The following is a 17,704-nucleotide window of genomic DNA, read 5'->3' on the forward strand; positions in this document are numbered from 1 at the left end:
TAAACGGCGGTCCTTGGTCCGCAGAAATGACGCTTGGCTGTGCACCCGTCTCTCTCCTGAGCCCTCTGAGCGTTTGCATCCGGCACTGGGTCAGCAGAGCCCGGTCCAGAGTCACAGTGCCTTCCCGGCGGGACCCATCTGTAGCCTCCAGGATTCCCAGCATCGGTGTGACTCTGGCATGCATGCAGGGGACCTTCCCACCGGGAGTCTGCCACCCGGCCATCCGTACCCTCGGCCTCTTGCTGCCAGACAGAACGGCTCCCACCGGCATTTGGGGCCTTCGAGGCCACGAGAGGACGGTGTGCGGACTCGGCCCGTTTCGTGGCCCCTGGTGGCCACTTTCAGCGAGCGCACGGGGGTAACTGCTTGTTGACCGCGGTCACCTTCCCCACCTGGAAGGCGGCTCTTCTGACGGGCACCAGCATGTCCCATTTTGTTTAATGCACCCCTCGACTCCCGCAGGGGTTTCCCCAGGACGGAGCCCCCGCGTGGGTCGGGCTTCCGCTGCCCTCCTGCCTATGCGTCAGTAGAAACCAAAACAGAAGGGCCACTGTTCAAGGCTTCCTTCACAGCTGGAGAAACGGCTCGCAGTTCAGCCCACGGAACTGATTTGTTTGGACCTTCTTTGATCGGAGCGGCGGCCTTCCAAACAGGATGTCGTCCGTTCGCTTTGGAAGTGCCATCCGCGGAGCAAGCGGCCCTTGTTGGCCAGTGGAGAGCGGTCGACGGGGACAGAGCAAGAGACAACAGCACCCAGCATCTCCCGAGGCTCTTCGGGAGTCAGCCTCGGGAAAGAGGCTCCGTGCTCAGAGCTGTCCCCTCGCGTTTCCCAGGCAGCAGGGGGTCTGTGTAACCCACTCTTGTTTAACCCTGGCACCCTTCTGGGCACTGCGTCCCCATTCGAGTGTTTTTCGGACGTTCGCCAGGACAACACGGGCGTAACAGATCGTTGTGAGTCCTTCCCTCCCCGGGGTGGCTTCGACTGATGTCGGGGAGCAAGGTAGTAGGGGCCCCTCGTATGGAAGTTCTCCAGGCCAAAGCCCCAGGGGTCGTCGCTGGGGTGGGGGAGCCGCTCACAGGCTTTTGCGTAGCGCCTAGAATTTGTCCCCACCCGCGCTCCCGCGTCCCCTCCACACTGCGCTGGCTCTGTGTTCCCACACGCCTCGATGGCTTCTGCTTTGCATTATTAGGTAGAGGAAACATCCCCTCGTCAGACACAGTGTCCGTCCCCGTCCCCAGAATACGATCTGATAAAAGAGATCAACCGCCTCCCACGACGCCCTTCCCAACAGGCCCATTCTCCTGCTTTGGCCCTCATTCCGTCCACCCTTACGTTCCCGTCAACCTCCATTCACGACTTCATCCACAGGTTTTGGTCTCGCAACACTAAGCAGGGGGAATGTTTCCCAGTGTGACATAACATCCATTCGCATGAAACATTAGGCAAAGGAGACACAGCCTCTTTCCATCACTCCTGCCCACACGTCCCAGCGTCCACAATCTGGCCCACGCTTACATTTCTACCTTCCGCCTGACTGTGGCCCAACTCAGGGCTTCACCGATGGGCTTTGCTCCCGCGGTGCGTGGGGCTCCTTGAGGAGGTCAAGGAGTCCAGGGAACTTGTCTTCTCCAGCCCTGATCATTCATGCCAAAGGCCTTGGATCAGGGAAGATTCTGGAAAGACGGTGGAGTAGGAAGCACTGGGAATGGTCTCCCCACAAGGGCGCTGATAGAATCCGTCCAAAGGGACTGTTTTGGAATTCCAAAATCCTGCTGGAGACTTAGGACTTGCAGGAGAGGTTCTGGAAAGTAAACCACCACCAAGTTCAGCTCCTAGCACAGTAGCAAGCCTCGCAGCAGCTTGCCCGAACCAGGTGGGGGCGGTAATGACCCTGCCCTCCAAGAATCAGGAATCTCAGCACAGGGGCGCAAAGAAGTGGCCGGCCACTGCTGTCCCCGCCCCCCCCCCCCACTGTGGCACATCTCCCCGTCTCTCTGGCTGAGGTGACGTCCAGGGGAGTCGAAGGGCGGGTTCTCCTAGCCCCTCTTCATTTTTCACTTTCCCGTTTTTGCAGGAGCCAGACACTAAAGACTAGAAAACAACCGCACATAATAGAAACCGAGAATAGAGTAGAATGTTGGTTACCAGGGGCTGGGCTGCAAAGGAACGGGGGAGATGTTTTTTAAGGCCACAACTTTGCCAGCAGTACATACATAAGTCCCGAAGTTCTAAAGCCCAGGGCAGGAATATAGTCAACAATCCTGTATTACAAACTTCAAAATTAAAAAAAAAAAATTAGTCTCTATCAAACCAGATAGAGACCCAAAAACCAGATAATCCAGTGAAGAGATGGGGAAAAAAAGCCTGAACGGACACTTCTCCAAAGAAGACATCCAGATGGCCAACCGACACACGAAAAAATGCTCCACATCACTCATCATCAGGGAAAGACAAATCAAAACCACAATGAGATACCACCTTAACACCTGTCAGAACGGCTAACGTTAACAACTCAGGCAACAACAGATGTTGGCGAGGATCCTGAGAAAGAGGATCTCTTTTGCATTGTTGGAGGGAATGCAAGCTGGTGCAGCCACTCTGGCAAACAGTATGGAGGTTCCTCAAAAAAAACAGAACTACCCTATGACCCAGCAATGGCACTACTAGGCATTTATCCAAGGGATACAGGTGTGCTGTTTCGAAGGGACACATGCACCCCAATGTTTATAGCAGCGCTATCAACAATAGCTGAAGTATGGAAAGAACCCAAACGCCCATCGATGGATGAATGGATAAAGAAGATGGGGTATATATATTATGATGGAGTATTACTCAGCAATCAAAAAGAATGAAATCTCGCCATTTGCAACCATGTGGATGGAACTGGAGGGTATTATGCTAAGTGAAATTAGTCAGAGAAAGACAAAAATCATATGACTTCACTCATATGAGGACTTTAAGAGACAAAACAGATGAACATAAGGGAAGGGAAACAAAAATAATATCAAAACAGGGAGGGAGACAAAACATAAGAGACCCTTAAATATGGAGAACAAACAGAGGGTTCCTGGAGGGGCTGTGAGAGGGGGGATGGGCTAAATGGGGAAGGGGCGCTAAGGGATCTGAAATCACTGTTGCACTATATGCTAAGTAACTTGGATGTAAAATTTTAAAAATTAATTAATTTAAAAAATTAGTCTCAAACATAAACATTAAAAAAAAAAAGACAAACAAAAACTAGAGGCACCTGGGTGGCTCAGTTGGTTGAGCGTCCGACCCTTTGGCTCAGGTCATGATCACAGGGTTGTGGGATCGAGCCCTGCATTGGACTCCATGCTGAGCGTGGAGCCTGCTTAAGATTCTCTCTCTCTCTCCCTCTCCCTCCTCCCCTCTACCCACTTGTGGGCTCTGTCTCTCTAAAAAAGTTTAAACAAACAGAACGCCCACACCCCAGAAAACGCAATACAACAAAACAATTATATATACAGGGCAAGTGAGAAAGTCAGTGCCCGTGTCCAAGAAAGGGGTCAGACAAGACCTGGGGAGACAGGAAGTTTACCCACCCCCCAAAAGCTGCTCCCGCACAGAGACCCACAGAGACCGCCCACAGCATTCACAAAAACAAAAGAACAATCAACAGACACAATAATCAAGCGGAAGGGAGAATCTGGTTTCCAGAGCGAGGCCATTATTAGACTCAAATGTCTAGTGTCCCGTGAAAGATTCCAAGGCCGGCTGGCTGGCTCAGTGGGTAGAACGCGACACGCTTGATCTCAGGGTCGTGAGGCCAAGCCCCGTGCTGGGCACCGGGCATAGAGATTGCCTAAAAAATAAATAAATGAGTCACAAGGCATACAAGGCAAAGGGAAGGATGGCCCACTCAAAGGAAAAAAGATATAAGTCAACAGAAAGCGTGCCCGAAAAGGACCTAATGGCAGAGAAACGCTCTCAGATTCTACTTCTGGGAGGCGCTCGGTGTCATCGAAACCACAGAGACAGAAAGCAGATGGTGGATGCCAGGGGCCGAGGCACAGGAAGTGCGGAGTCAATGTGTAACGGGCACAGAGGCTCGGTTTGAGATGAGAAGGTTCTGGGGAGGATGGTGTTGGGGCCGGTCGTTAATGCCACTGAAGAATGGTCAACACCGAGAGGAAGCCGGGACGGCAAACGCAGTAAGACTTCCCAAACTGCCCTCCGGTTTTGCAGCAGGAGGCTACACGGGGGTCCCCACGCAAAAGGGCGTCCTTTACCCACAGCATTTACTGTGACCCGGGGCACGAGCGTATCAGCCGGTGAACGTCCAGGCGTCTTGGAGCGGGTGCCATGGGTCACACACACACACACACACACACACACAGGCTGCTTCACCCGGGGTGCTGCGCTTGGCATTTATAGGGGCAACAGACGGCCCTCCTTCTTGGGGTACCTGGACCCTACAGGGGCTTTTTCCTTGCTCACAGGGGCTCCCATCCCGTGTGCCAGGCCGGCTCTTCCCGCAGGGGTAACCTCCCGTGGGTTACTCCTGAGGGATCCTGTGCGGCCACCTGTGAGCCGTGGGTCCCGACTCCACCCAAACGTGTTCCTCCGCGCCCTGGCCCCAGCCCCAACCCCCACATTAGTCACTTGCAAAATCCGTGCCGGCGAGGCTCCCCAGGAAGCTGACGATAGTGATCTAAAAACTGAAACAACGCCTTCGCGCTGTGGTCCCGGATTTCAGCGGCTTCTTGGTTTTATCTGTCCCCAACGCTGATGACCTGGTTTTGTCTGTCCCCAACGTTGATGACCGGCCTCCTCGGTGAGCAGAGGTCTGAGAGGTACCTTCTGTAGTCGCCTTATAACTTCTCCCTTGGGGAGGGGGCTTTTAGGCTGGTGGCCAAAGCTTGGACTCATCCAAATCCAAGCCTGGTCTAGCAGCAAGGTGTGACCCAGCATTCTCTTTTATCTGCACCTTAAGTATTTTTTTAAAGTTTTTATTTTTTATTTTTGAGAGAGAGAGAGAGAGAGGAGGAGGAGGGCGGCAGAGGGAGAGGGAGAGGGAGAGGGAGAGAACGAATCCCAAGCAGGCTCCTGGCCCAGCACAGAGCCCCACACGGGGCTCGATTCTGCGACCCTGAGCTCATGACCTGAGCCAAAAATCAAGAGTCACTCAACCGACTGAGCCACCCCGGCGCCCCCTGCGTTTTAACTGTTACAGATAATCAAGGGATTGAATATTTTGCCTTTTTCTCACTCGGTCGCATTTCCTTCTGCAGCCAGTGAAGCCGCTCTCGGAGTCTCTAACTCCCATCGGTAACTGTTACCTCGAGGAACTGAGGGCGCCCAGCTCCACACCTCGAGGGAGCTCCTGGCCCCCCCGGAATCAGAGGCTTCTCGCCCCTGCCCGTTCTCCCGGGCTTGTCCCAAACCACATTTCTGACTCAGGGCTGTTCTAGCAAATCCCACTTCACCCACACCAGCTGTCATGAAAACCGCCAGCCCTAGCGCCTTTATTTACAACAGTTTTAGGGGGCGCCTGGGGGGCTCAGTCAGTTAGGCGTCCGACTTCTGCTCAGGTCGTGATCTCGCGGTCCGTGAGTTCAAGCCCTGCGTCGGCCTCTGTGCTGACAGCTCAGAGCCAGGAGCCTGCTTCGGGGTCTCTCTCTCTCTCTCTCTCTGCCCCTCCCCTGCTCACGCTCTGTCTCTCTCTCTCTCTCTCTCTCTCTCTCTCTCTCTCTCTCTCTCTCTGTCTGTCTCTCAAAAGCAAATAAGCATTAACATTTTTAAATAAATAAAATAAAACAAGGGTTTTAGGAGTTTTGTGCCAGCGACTGGGGGTATATATATTTCACACAGTCTTTGCCATCAGACTGGTAGAAATTTAATTTTTTGTAACGTTTATTCATTTTTGAGAGACAGAGTGCGAGTGGGGGAGGAGCAGAGAGAGGAGACACAGAATCCGAAGCAGGCTCCAGGCCCCCCCGACGCGGGGCTCGAACTCACGAACCCGCGAGATCACAACCCGAGCCGAAGGGGGACGCCCAACTGACTGAGCCCCCCAGGGGCCCCCCGACTGGCAGAAATTTAAAAGTCTGATGATGTCAAGTTGCAGCCAGGTGAGAACCAGGTGAAATTCATCATGGGATCCAATCTTCACATAAAAAAAACTCTACGGTAGAAACAATGGTCCTCCACCAACCTTCAAGGCTGAGTCTTAAGAAGGCTTGCAGCTTCCGCCCAGGCCTCTGGAAACCGGGTGTCGGGGAAGCCAGCTGCCGTGTCGAAGTCTGAGAGAGCCATACTGTGAGGACATCCACGCAGGCCGCAGGGCAGAGGGCGGCTGAAACACAGGTAGAGGGTGACAGAAACGCTGTCCGGCCCCGGTGGATCCGGGGGTCCAGCCATCCGGCCCCGGCGCCAGATGTGGGAACGAAGAAGCCTTCTGATGACCCCAGCCCCGGCCACTATGTACTCAGGAGACCCCCACCCACGTGTCCACGGAGGTCTGTGTACAAGGATGTGCATTAGCAGGTTGTTTATAACACGGAAAAAGCGCCAAGAGACGAAGTCCTTTACTGATGGGAGAGAAATAAATCGGGCCATAAACATTGGATGAAATACCATACAGCTGTTAACAAACTAAATCCAAACGCATCATCAGGGATAAATCTCATAAACACTCTGGAAAACAGCTGCCTGGAGTTTTGTGGGGTTTTTTCTTTTTTTTAGTTTTTTTTTTTTAATTTGTAACTAATCTCTACTGTCATCGTGGGGCTCAACCTCACAATTCCAAGATCAAGAATCGCGTGCTCAGGGGGATGGGCTAACTGGGGGAGGGGGATTAAGGAGGGCACTTGTCATACACTATACATTAACTAACTGGAATTTAAATTTTTTGGAGAAAAAAAGAGTCACAGCCTCTACTCACTGGGCTAGTCAGGCGCCCCCAACAAGCGGGCTACTTTAGATTAAAGGACACCTGAGAAAAGACAGCTAAATGCCATATGTGATCCTTGATTTCATCCTGGATCAAAGAAAACATCATCTAACCGGGGCATTACTGGGAACATTCGAACGTGAGCTGTATAGTGGGCAAGATTCCTTAATCTGTTTTATCACTGTTCAGTTCGTCACTGGTGATAATGGTCCGTGTTACGGAGGCGAATGTCTGCGTCCTCAGGAGATGCAAACCAAACCGAGGTCGCCAGTGGTTTAGCAAAACGTGTGCTGGGCAAGCCTTGTGTAAGTGAGAGAGGAAGCGTACGTGGCAAACGTTCACAATTGTGAGCCTACAAGGAGCGCATTCATTGCATTATCCCTGCAACTTTGCTTCGGTTTGAAAATTGTCAGTCGATTCTGCGGATGCATACAGGCTGGATGAGTCTCAGAAGCATTATGCGAGGTCAGAGAAGCCAGGCGCAAGAGACCACGCACTGTACGTGATTCCACGTGGAGAGCATTCTGGAGAGGACAAGATGATAGTGACACAAAGGGCGTCCGTGGCTGCCGGGGGCCAGGTGTGGGACAGAGACTGCACGAGGGCTTGGGGTACCTTGGGGATTCAGCAAGCGCTCTGTCCCAGGACTGTGGCAGAAGTTACAGCACCACATATACTTGTAAAAAACTCATCACATGAGGGACGCCTGAGTGGTTCGGTGGGTTAAGCATGTGATTGCAGGTCAGGTCGTGATCGCCCGGTTTGTGAGTTTCAGCCCGCGTTGGGCTCTCTGCTGCCAGCCTGGAGCCCCCTAGGGACCCTGTCTCCCTCTCGCTCTCTGCCCCTTCCCCACTCACGCTCGGTCACTCTCTCTCTCAAAATAAACATTCAGAAAAAAAATTTCTTAGGCTCATCAAATGAAACACTTAACCTGGGGGAATTTCATGATGTAAACATTATCCCTTGCGGAGGCTTGTGTTGTGTCTCCAGACAACAGGTGTCCAGGTCCTAATTTCGAGACCCCGGGGAATGTGCCACTATTTGGAAACAGAGTTTCCAAATAGACAGGCCCGGAATAGATTTCGTCCTCAGAGCCCCGCAGGGAACCAACCCTTTCCCCACTTTGAGTTGGGACTTCTGGCCCCCAGAACTAGGAGACACTAAATTTTGTTGTTTAAACCACGCAGTTGGCAGTAATTTGTTACAGCAGCTTTTGGAAACAAATACCTACTTCAAGGAACCTGAGTTTTTTTGGTTCTGTTTTTTAAGAGGGGAAGAAACTTGGGAACATTGGGTTAAACGGAAAAAGCAAGCCGCGGAGGAAGAACGTATTGAGTGTGCAGTATTTTATACAGAGGTTTAAAACGCTCCAAACAATACCGCTTACTGTTCATAGACTTTGTATATGTCGTAAAAGCCCGGAGGCACCTTGGTCTGGACCCGCGCCATTCCCACGGGGTTACCTCTATGGCAGGGGGCATTCTTCGGGCCTCTGGACGCCAGCGTGGACCGCCCACAGCTCTGCGAGGGGACCCTGGAGCCGAAATTGGGCGCTGTAGGGGCCCACCTGCTGTTGGGAAGGTGGGGAGAAAGTTCTAGGGTGAGAGTGAGCCCGGAGGCTCCAGGAAACTGGCTTGTTTGAGGGCTGGGCTGTCTTTCCCTCCCTTAACTGGTTATATCCCAGCCCGGCTAGGGCGTCCCTGGGGCCCCTCTGTCCCTGCTGTCCATTTTCCTGCTGGAATCAGCAGGGAGGCTGGGGGAGGGCAGCGGGGGGCCTGTGAAGTCAGCCCTCCGGTCCATCAGGACAGCTGGAGGCCAGAATTCCTGGGTCCAGAGGAAGCAGGGGGCTCCTGCAAAGGTCCAAAGAGTGACCAGGTGCCCCCCGACTGGCAGAAATTTAAAAGTCTGATGATGTCAAGTTGCACGGGCAGATCACTGGGCCTCCCTGAGCTGGCTTCTGGTCTGCGAAGGATATGACGTCAGGGTGGCCGTGAGGAGGAAGACACTGGACCGTGTGTGGTGAGTCACTTCTATGGCCCGGCTACGGCCACTCAGAGGGCCCCTCGCAGGATGAAGTGCTGGCGCTTGACCCTTATTTAAGCCTCCCTATAAGCTAGGAACTCTTATCTCCCCCGTTTTACAGACGGGAAAGGCGAGGGCAGCAGAGGTTCCTCAGCTAAACGACACAGGTGCGCACAGCTAAAATGTGGCCAATCTGGGATGTGGCCTGAAGCCAAATCTGGGACTCGGGAGTCCCAGCCTCTAGGCCACGCCTCCCACGAGTCCTTCCCCCCGTTTTCCCAGAAGCCACCTTCCTCTGATTTCTTTAGGATCCGGTCCCCAGGACCCAGGAGTCCTGGCCGCCAGCCAGAGGGGCGTGGGACGCAGCTGGGACCAGCTGAGAAACGCCAATAATGCACATCTCGGCCCAACTTCACGTTCAACGATGTCACGTCGGTAGCTGGACATCAGCCACGGAGGGAGCGCTTCTACCCCAGAAAGTGCCACGCGCAACCATCTGGGGCTTTCTGTTTCCCCAGAAAGCCTGCTGTGGAGCAGTTCCCAGCCCACTGCTCTTCCAGCGCCCGGCGCGTCCCCGCTCCCCAGGCCAGGAGCCTCCGCCACAGCGGCGCAGGGAGCCCCGGACACCTGAGGAGGCTCGTGACCGGACACGAGGCCGTGGCCGGGGCGTCCCCCGCATGTCCGGGCCGCACCGGGCTGGGCCCGGCCCTGGATCCTCCTGGTGTCCATACCGAGGCCTCTGGCCCTGGCCTGGAGCGTGGGGTCGAGTCTCGCGCAACCTCGAAAGGGAGAGCCCCAGGTTCCCAGCCCCACGGGAACCAGGGCAGGAGCACGCGCCCTGAAGTCACACTTCTGAGGTTCACATTCAAGTTCTGTCGGTGTGAACCCAAGCGAGCCTCCCTCAGCCTCAGTTTCCTCATCTGTAAAAGAGGGCTAATGGGAGTTCGTGCCTCGTTAGGGTGTCATAAAAGTAAGCAAGCTGTGCCTATAAAAAAGAGCTTACTTAGCAGAGTGCTCGGTAGGTCAGATGTGTCCTTGCTGTTGTCATTCTTAGCGATTCCCCATCCCACAGGGCGGTTTGTCAGGGGAAAGGAGCTGACGCCCATGCTCAGCGTGGGGTCTGCATACAGCAGGTGCTCCACTAATGGGGCCTGTCGTTCCTGCCAGGGCCGAGATAGGTCGGTGCCTCAGACCTGGGTGGGGGCGACTCCCCTTCAGCCCCGCCCGGCCATTCCCGCCACCAGGGGGCGCCCCAGGCCCGCCCGCGGCACCGCCCCCTCACCTGTGCGGGCCTGGCACCTGGCGCCGCCTCCGGAAGAGGGGATCGGGGACCGCGGGGACCTCGGAGGGAGCCCGGAGTCGGCGGGTAGGAGCCTAGGGGCGCCGGACACGGGCGCCCTTCGAGTTTCGGGCAGGACAGGGCCAGGACGAGCGGGCGCCGGGGGTGGCGGGTGCCGAGTCCTGGGGTCGGCAAGCGGGGGGGCACCGGCAAGGGGGGAAGGTGGCCGCCTCGGGCCGGGGGGTCGAGGAGCCGGGGGCGGGGGGGGGGGAGGCCACACGCCCGGGCCGACGTGCTAGACAGCAGCTCGATGCGCGGAGGCGGGAGGAGGAGGGACGCTCCCGGGTCTCCAGAGCGGGGTCGCGCCCACAGGGCCCTCATCACGGAGACTCCCGGTCCCCGGTCGTCGCTGCGCTGGGACGACGGCGACTACTGGGTCCCGCGGTAGGGCTGGGCTTGGACACCTGGAGAGGAGAGAAGAGGAAGGGGCGGGGTGCTTGTGTGTGTGTGTGTGTGTGTGTGTGTGTGTGTGTAGGGAGTGGGGCCCCCCAGAGGGCTGGAGGTGGGGAGGGTGCCAGGCAAGCCTGGTGTGCCTTCGCATAGAGCCCCTGAACCGCCGGCCCTGGGCCGCCCTAGGAGAGCGCCACCAGGCTCCCATCCCCAGGGGCGGGCCGGGAAGTAAACAGAAACCTGGAGCGCAGGGCCTCCGTCCGCCGGCACAACCTGTTACCTTGCCCTGCCCCCGGCCTGACCCCCGCGCCCTGGGAAGCCGCGCCAACACTCTACAATGGGCACCGGGTCTGGGCATGGGGACTCGAGACACCATGGATCTCGAGAAGATAGGAGAACGAGGCCTGGGCTACCTCGTGGGAGGGCTGGGGGCTGGGGAGGGCATCTGAGCCCCAAGCTGCTGAGGACCTGGGGCTTCTAGAAGAGGAGGAGGCTGGATTTCTTGGGGCAAAGTGGTCAGGAGTCGTAAATTCCCAAGGGCCCTGTATTCTTGGGAGGGGAAGGGGCTGACCTCAGCCTTGAGTCCTGAGTCTCTGAGAACTTGGTTTCTGGGAGGAGGGTCCCTGCGGGTGAGGGGCCGGGAGACAGAACAGCTAAGGTCTGGGAGAGGAGGGCAGTAACTCCGGGTGACCTGCGGTCCCGGAGCACGGGGGCAAGGCCACCTGGGGGCAGAGGATGTCTGCAGTTCACTTCCTTGTGCTCCCTGCCTCAGTTTACCCTGGGGACAGTAACGGAGCTGGGTGGCCAAGACACAGATCATTAACCCTTCAAGGCCCAGGGAGGCCCCGGCTGCAGGATTGAGAGGCCAGATCTTGACCAGCAGGGGGCAGGCGCCATCGGGCTGCAGAGTAGAGCGTCCTGCAGCCACCTGTGCCCACTGAGCCACCTGTGTCCGCTGACCTGTGCCCACAGATGCCGAAGGCACCATGAGCTCCCCGGAAGGGCCAAGCTTCCCGTCGGGGCTGCTCTCGGGGGGCGCCTCCCCCAGTGGCGACGAAGGCTTCTTCCCCTTTGTGCTGGAGCGGCGGGACTCCTTCCTGGGAGGGGGCCCAGGGCCCGAGGAGCCCGAGGACCTGGCTTTGCAGCTGCAGCAGAAGGAGAAGGACTTGCTGCTGGCCGCGGAGCTCGGCAAGATGCTTCTGGAACGCAACGAGGAGCTACAGCGGCAGCTGGAGACACTGAGCGCCCAGCACTCGGAGCGTGAGGAAGTGAGCCGGCGGCAGGGGGCAGGGGTGGACGGCAGGAGCTTCCAGGCAGGCGGGCAGGTGGCAGGCAGGCGGGCAGGGGGAGGAAAGCCCGGCAAGGGTCTGTCTCCGGGACAACGGTTCGGTGCTGAGCCCCGTGCTCCTGGCCCGGCTCTCCAGTGGTGAGGGACGTGGGCCCTGGACACGTCAAGATCTGGGTTCAGACCTCTGCTTGGCTGTGTGATCCCGGGCGAGCCACTGGCCGTCTCTGAATCTGGGGTCCGGCTTCTCAGCGGGACGGCACGACCCCTCCAGCAGCTCAGGGGCAGCCCCTCCCGGCCTGGCTCTGGGCTAAGCACCTTCCATACGTCGTCTTGGTTCATTCTCACCTAACCCTGTGAGGCAGGACAGTTCCTCCCTCTGCCCAGGCTGTCCTCAGCCGCAGTCTCAATTGGGGGGGGGGGGGTCACACCGGGCCCACTGAGCGCCCTGGACGCCACTGACCCTGGCATCCACAAAGCCGCAACCACTGCCCCGAGACGGGCCTGGGGCGCTTCTGCCCCTCCCCTCTTCCCCGGGCCGCCTCACGGGCATCTCGACATAAGTGGCACTCTTGACCCCTGCGCTCCTCACCCCAGCTTCCCGTGTCAGGACCAGAGCGTGAGCCGCGCACGACCCCTCTCCTCCTGCGTGTGCATGCCCTGGTGACCTTTCCTCTCAACTAGATTCTGAATCCGCCCACCTCCCGACGTCTCTGCAGCCTCCAAGCTGGTCGCGGCCAACATCCGCTCTGCCCCAGACCCGCGGCCGCCCCCTCACGCGTCCCCAGCTTCCGCTCCTGCCCCCTGGAGCCCATTCTCCATGCTCCACTCCGGGGCAGCCAGAGGGGGGTCTTCAAGTTGCAAACCGGGTCGTTTCGGTCCTTACCCCAAATCTCCCGACAGCTCCCCGTCACACTTGGGATGACGCGGAAAGCCCTCACCCGGGCCCGAGAGTCCCCACGTGCAGGCCTGCCGGACCTCAGCTCGCTGGGCGCACCGCCCTCCTGCCGTAGGGCCCCTTTTCGGTTTCTTGAGTAACCCGCGCGTGTTCCCTCGGGGCCTTTGCACCTGCTGCTCCTGGAGCAGCCCTCTTCCCCCTTGCCCCTTAGGCCTCAGTTCAAACATCACTTGTACCCCCAGCCTACCCCACGCTTCCTCTCCAAGGTTCCTTTAGCGCCCTCACGGTCCCTCTGAAATTACCCAGTTCAAGAGCATGTCCATTTGCCTGTGACTCTCCAGACTCTAAGCTGCTGGAGGTGGGGAACTGGGTGGTCTCACTCCCCGCAGACAGCCAGACCCCACGACGGGAGGAGCTCAGCAAATATCGGACGGATGGTTGCTTGACCGGAACTTGGGGAGGTGAAGGAACCTGTCTGACCACAAAGCAGCCGCAGAGCCGGGCACCAGCCAGGACAACCGGACCCCGAAGCTGGGGCCTCGATCCTAGAGCCATGTTGCCCCCGTGGCATTTGGCTAAGAGCTTGGCTGCCTGGGTTGGAATCCCTGCCTCACTAATTTGCTGGGTGTCCTTGGGCAAGGCGTTTCACCTCTCTGAGCCCCAGGTTCCTCAAAGACAAAATCAGCCTATTAACAATTCTGCCTCTAGTTGGTTAAACGAGAAGCGCCAGGAACGTGCTCGCACAGGACCTGGCAGGCAGGACACCTGCTAATAATTGTAGCAGCTGTACGGTTAGCATCACCTTCCTGCTTTGAGAGTTTATAGAGAGTGGGGACCAGAGGCCGGCCGCCCAGTTTGCCTGCCTCCCCAAGCTGGGCACCCAGGTGTGCCAAGAGCGTCCCCCTGCTGGTTGGACAGGTTTGGGGAAGGGCACGCAGAGGCACGGGGCCCAGGCGGGGCCGGCCAGGGTTAATTAGAGGGAGCTGGAGGAGAGGGGCTGAGCGGAGACCGAGCAGAGGCCGAACCTCCACGGCCCCTGGGACATTGGTTCGCGAGGCCATGGGCCGGGGCTTAAATTCTGCCAGACTCAGGCGCCAGAAACGGCGCCTGCGGCCTCGGGTCCAGAAGCCCAGGCAGCAGCCAGAGGTGAGTGGGCGCCGGGGACCCCCAGTGCACTCCAGGCCCGGCTCGGCTCCTCCAGCCTGGCCTGGGAACCTCTCCACCTCCCCTCCCCGCCCAGGCTCTGGTTGTCACCCTGCCTGCCCCTCCCTCTTGCCTCCATACCTGTCTCAGCTCAGCCCCGCTCGGATGCGCCCCTGGCTCTGTGTCCACTCGGGCCTCACCTGACTCTCTGTCCGGCCCCCACAGCGGCTGCAGCAGGAGAATCACGAGCTCCGCCGGGGCCTGGCAGCCCGGGGAGCCGAATGGGAAGCCAGGGCGGTGGAGCTGGAGGGGGACGTGGAGGCCCTGCGGGCCCAGCTGGGGGAGCAGCGCTCAGAGCAGCAGGACAGCGGGCGCGAGCGTGCGCAGGCCCTCCGCGAACTCGGGGAGCAGAACCTCCGGCTGAGCCAGCAGCTGGCCCAGGTGGGAGGACCCCCAGCCCACGGACCCAGGCGGGAGGGGGGGGGGCCCTGGGCTTGGGGCTAAGGCCTGGGCCACCTGAGCCCCCCCCTCCCCTTCTGCCCCCAGGCCTCCCAGACTGAGCAGGAGCTTCAGAGAGAACTGGATGGCCTTCGGGGGCAGTGCCAGTCTCAGGTCCTGGCGGGAGCAGAGCTGAGGACGCGGCTGGAGAGTCTGCAGGGGGAGGTGAGTGCCAGCTGGGGCTGGGGGCTCCCTGGGGCTGGCCGGGCACCTCCCCTCCAGCGCTGAGGTCTTCCCCCAGAACCAGATGCTGCAGAGCCGCCGGCAGGACCTGGAGGCCCAGATCCGAGGCCTGCGTGAGGAGGTGGACAAGGGCCAGGGCAGGCTACAGGCAACCCACGAGGAGCTGCTGATACTGCGGCGTGAGAGGCGGGAGCATAGCCTGGAGGTGACCAGGGGGGCTGGGGTGGGTGGGTTCATCCTGCTGGGGCACTGGCCACCGCCCGGGAGCTTCCCGGGAGATGAGCCCAGAGCTGGATCCAGGGGAGCTCCAGAAGCTGGGCCGTGACTGCGTGGGCGTTAGACTAGGCAAGTGGGAGCCTTGGAAGAGTATTGAGCAGGGGTGGTACGCTTTTAGAAGGCAGGAGAGCCTGGCAGCTGGGAGGCCAGGGCAGGGACTGAGGCCGGAGATGATGGGGACTCGGCCCGGGTCTGGGGCAGTGGAGAGGGATGAAAGGAAATGAAAACAGGCAGCGTGGCCTGCTATTTGGGATCTCAGGAGTTTACACTTTGTGGTCCAAAAACGTAGGCTCTTAGCCCCAGGTCCCTTTTTCCTATTGTGGGACGCCCAGCCTCAGTTTGCTTGTCTGTAAGATGGGACGGTTATGGTAGAGAGCCGCCCTGAGGGTGAGGCGCTCAGCACCGCGGCGGCTGAGAAAGATCAATAAACTTTGTTGGTTGACTGCGCTGACGAGTTAGAAGATAGACCGGTCGGGGGAGGGGGCGGGGCTCTACGAGGTGACCTGATGAGGTGGGGCTGGAGGGAGGGTGATGAGAAACTTTAAAGCCGGGGCGCCTGTCCCCGCCCTGCTTTATAGACGAGGAAATTGGTACCTGCCGAGGAGAAGTGAGCGGCCCAAGGCCGCCCAGCGATCCGGGCGTGGGATCCGGATCCAGCAGCTGGAGCGCGCCGACGCGCGGGGCTGCCTGGCTTTCGGTGGCGCACCGGCGCCCCCTGTGGGCCGGCTGCGGGAAGAGGGCTCCGGGCGCGCCTCGGTGACCGCCTTCTTTCTGTCCCTGCTCAGCTGGAACGCGCGCGCTCCGAGGCCGGGGAGGCGCTGAGCGCGCTGCGGAGGCTGCAGAGGCGCGTGTCCGAGCTGGAGGAGGAGTCGCGTCTGCAGGACGCCGACGTGTCGGGAGCCTCGCTGCAGTCGGAACTTGCCCATAGCCTCGACAGCGACCAGGACCGGAAGGCAGACGGACACCGAGACGCCCGGGTGAGCCCGCGGTCTGCTAACCCCCACGCTCCAGGCAGACTCTCTGCCCCCCTCCTTTTTCCAGGAGGTCTGACACCTCACCGACCGATTCCTTTGGCAAACAGGACACCCTGTGCCCTGAGATCCAAGAGGCGCTCAGCCACCAGTCTTCGCCCCAGGAGGAGAGCTTGGAGCCTCCCAAGAAGCGAGCATCCCTGAGCCCAGGGGAGATACTAGAGGAGAAGGAGGCCGAAGTGGCCCGGCTGCAGGATGAGGTGTGTTGGGGGGCGGGGGGAGCATGGTGCTAGATATAGAGTCCCTCCCAAGGCCACTTTCCGTTGCCCATCTACACCTCTGGGCCTTTACCCACGAATCCCCCTCTACCTGGATTGATCTGCATCCCAACAAACTTGCACTCAGGCTTCAAGAGCCAGCCTGTAAGCCACCCCCTCCAGGAAGACTTCTTGGACCGCATCCCCCGCTTAGTCCCACCTCCCAGTGCTTCTCTCAGCATCCTTCCTGCGGGCTTACACCACCCGACCGGCCCCGCTCCGCCCCATCCCGCACCAGCCTGGGGGCTCAGAAGATTCATCTCCAGCACGGCCCACCGCTGCCCGGAGTGTTTGTGGAGCAGGCAGGGGAGGGCGCAGAGACCTGAACCCCTGGCTGCTGAAGAGCGGGACCTCTTCAGTCAGGGGCCTACCTGTCTCTCTTCACCCTTCCCTGCCCCCAGATGGCGCTGCAGCGGGCCGAGTTGCAATCCCTCCGGGAGGAGCTGCAAAGGCAGAAGGAGTTGCGGGCACACGAGGACCCCGAGGAGGCCCTTAGGGGCGCCCTCTCGGATCGAGATGAAGCCGTGAACAAGTGAGCTTCTGCCACCATCCACCACAGCCCCAGTGGGGCTACAAGGCACCCTGGGCCTTCGATACCCCCACGCGTGATAGAATTATTCCCACACCCACCGGGGGCCCTCCGACTTTGTTTTCGGTGTTCGCGGCCCCACCCCTGTCCGGGTCCAGCAGCGCCCCACCACCCCTGCTCGCTGAGGCCCCAGTACCCTCGGGTCCGCTCACTGCCTCTCTTGCCTGCAGGGCCCTGGAACTGTCCCTAGAGCTCAGCCGCGTCTCTCTGGAGCGGGACTCGCTCTCCCGGGAGCTGTTTCGCACTATCCGCCAGAAGGTGGCGCTGACGCAAGAGCTGGAGGCCTGGCAGGTGAGGGGCGGGGCCTGGAGGGGCGGGGCCCGGGGCGGGGCCGGCTCGCTGACGGGCTCCTCCCACCCGGCCTCCCTACCCGCAGGACGACATGCAGGTGGTGATCGGCCAGCAGCTGCGCTCGCAACGCCAGAAAGAGCTGAGCGCCACCGAATGTGGCCCGCGCCGCGCCGCGCCGCGCTTCTCCCTGCGCCTGGGCCCTGGGCCCGCCGGCGGCTTCCTGAGCAGCCTCTTCCGAAGGACCTGACGGCCGGGCCCAGGGGGCAGCGCGTGCCCGCTGGTTCGCTTTCCTCTTCTGGCCAATGTAGCAACAGGGCCCCGATCGTCTTCCAGACGGGGCTGGTAGCTTCCCCACTCAGGGAGGCTGGGCAAAGTCACACTGGGAGCAGGGGCCAGCTTTGGGGGTCAGGGGCCCCAGGTGGGTGGCGGCGCAGGTGGGGCAGAGCTGAGTCTTATATCTATACAGGACTATATTTTCTAAACACTCTGGGCCTGGCATGTTCCAGGGCAGAGATGGGGGTGGGTATTTATGTATCAAGATCAAACAGAGTAATATATAAAAATTATTACACTGACTTGGCCTCTATT

At 59.2% G+C, this 17,704-nt stretch overlaps 2 protein-coding genes across 3 annotated transcripts; one reads left to right on the forward strand and one right to left on the reverse strand.

Annotated features, from left to right (window-relative positions):
• Positions 1-8,243: 8,243 nt before the first annotated feature.
• LOC109495336 lies at positions 8,244-11,760 on the reverse strand. The gene is made up of 4 exons (XM_045047565.1): positions 11,626-11,760; positions 10,219-10,679; positions 9,940-10,096; positions 8,244-9,856 (listed from the first exon to the last, which is right to left on the reverse strand). The coding sequence occupies exons 2-4, from the start codon at positions 10,594-10,596 to the stop codon at positions 9,177-9,179; spliced, it is 1,215 nt and encodes a 404-aa protein (XP_044903500.1). The 5' UTR covers positions 10,597-10,679; positions 11,626-11,760; the 3' UTR covers positions 8,244-9,176.
• Positions 11,652-17,691, forward strand: BICDL2 (BICD family like cargo adaptor 2). 2 transcript variants are annotated; one of them, XM_003998924.6, is made up of 9 exons: positions 11,652-11,933; positions 14,217-14,432; positions 14,538-14,654; positions 14,731-14,877; positions 15,734-15,925; positions 16,030-16,179; positions 16,638-16,768; positions 16,996-17,116; positions 17,202-17,691. In XM_003998924.6, exons 1-9 carry the CDS (start codon positions 11,652-11,654, stop codon positions 17,361-17,363), a joined length of 1,518 nt encoding a protein of 505 aa, XP_003998973.3. In that variant the 3' UTR covers positions 17,364-17,691. The 2 variants fall into 2 exon arrangements, with proteins under 2 accessions (XP_003998973.3, XP_019676645.3); XM_019821086.3 differs by lacking the exon at positions 11,652-11,933 and adding an exon at positions 13,698-13,994.
• Positions 17,692-17,704: the final 13 nt, after the last annotated feature.

The sequence above is a fragment of the Felis catus genome, chromosome E3 (assembly GCF_018350175.1).
Source record: "Felis catus isolate Fca126 chromosome E3, F.catus_Fca126_mat1.0, whole genome shotgun sequence".
Taxonomy (NCBI): Eukaryota; Metazoa; Chordata; class Mammalia; order Carnivora; family Felidae; genus Felis; species Felis catus.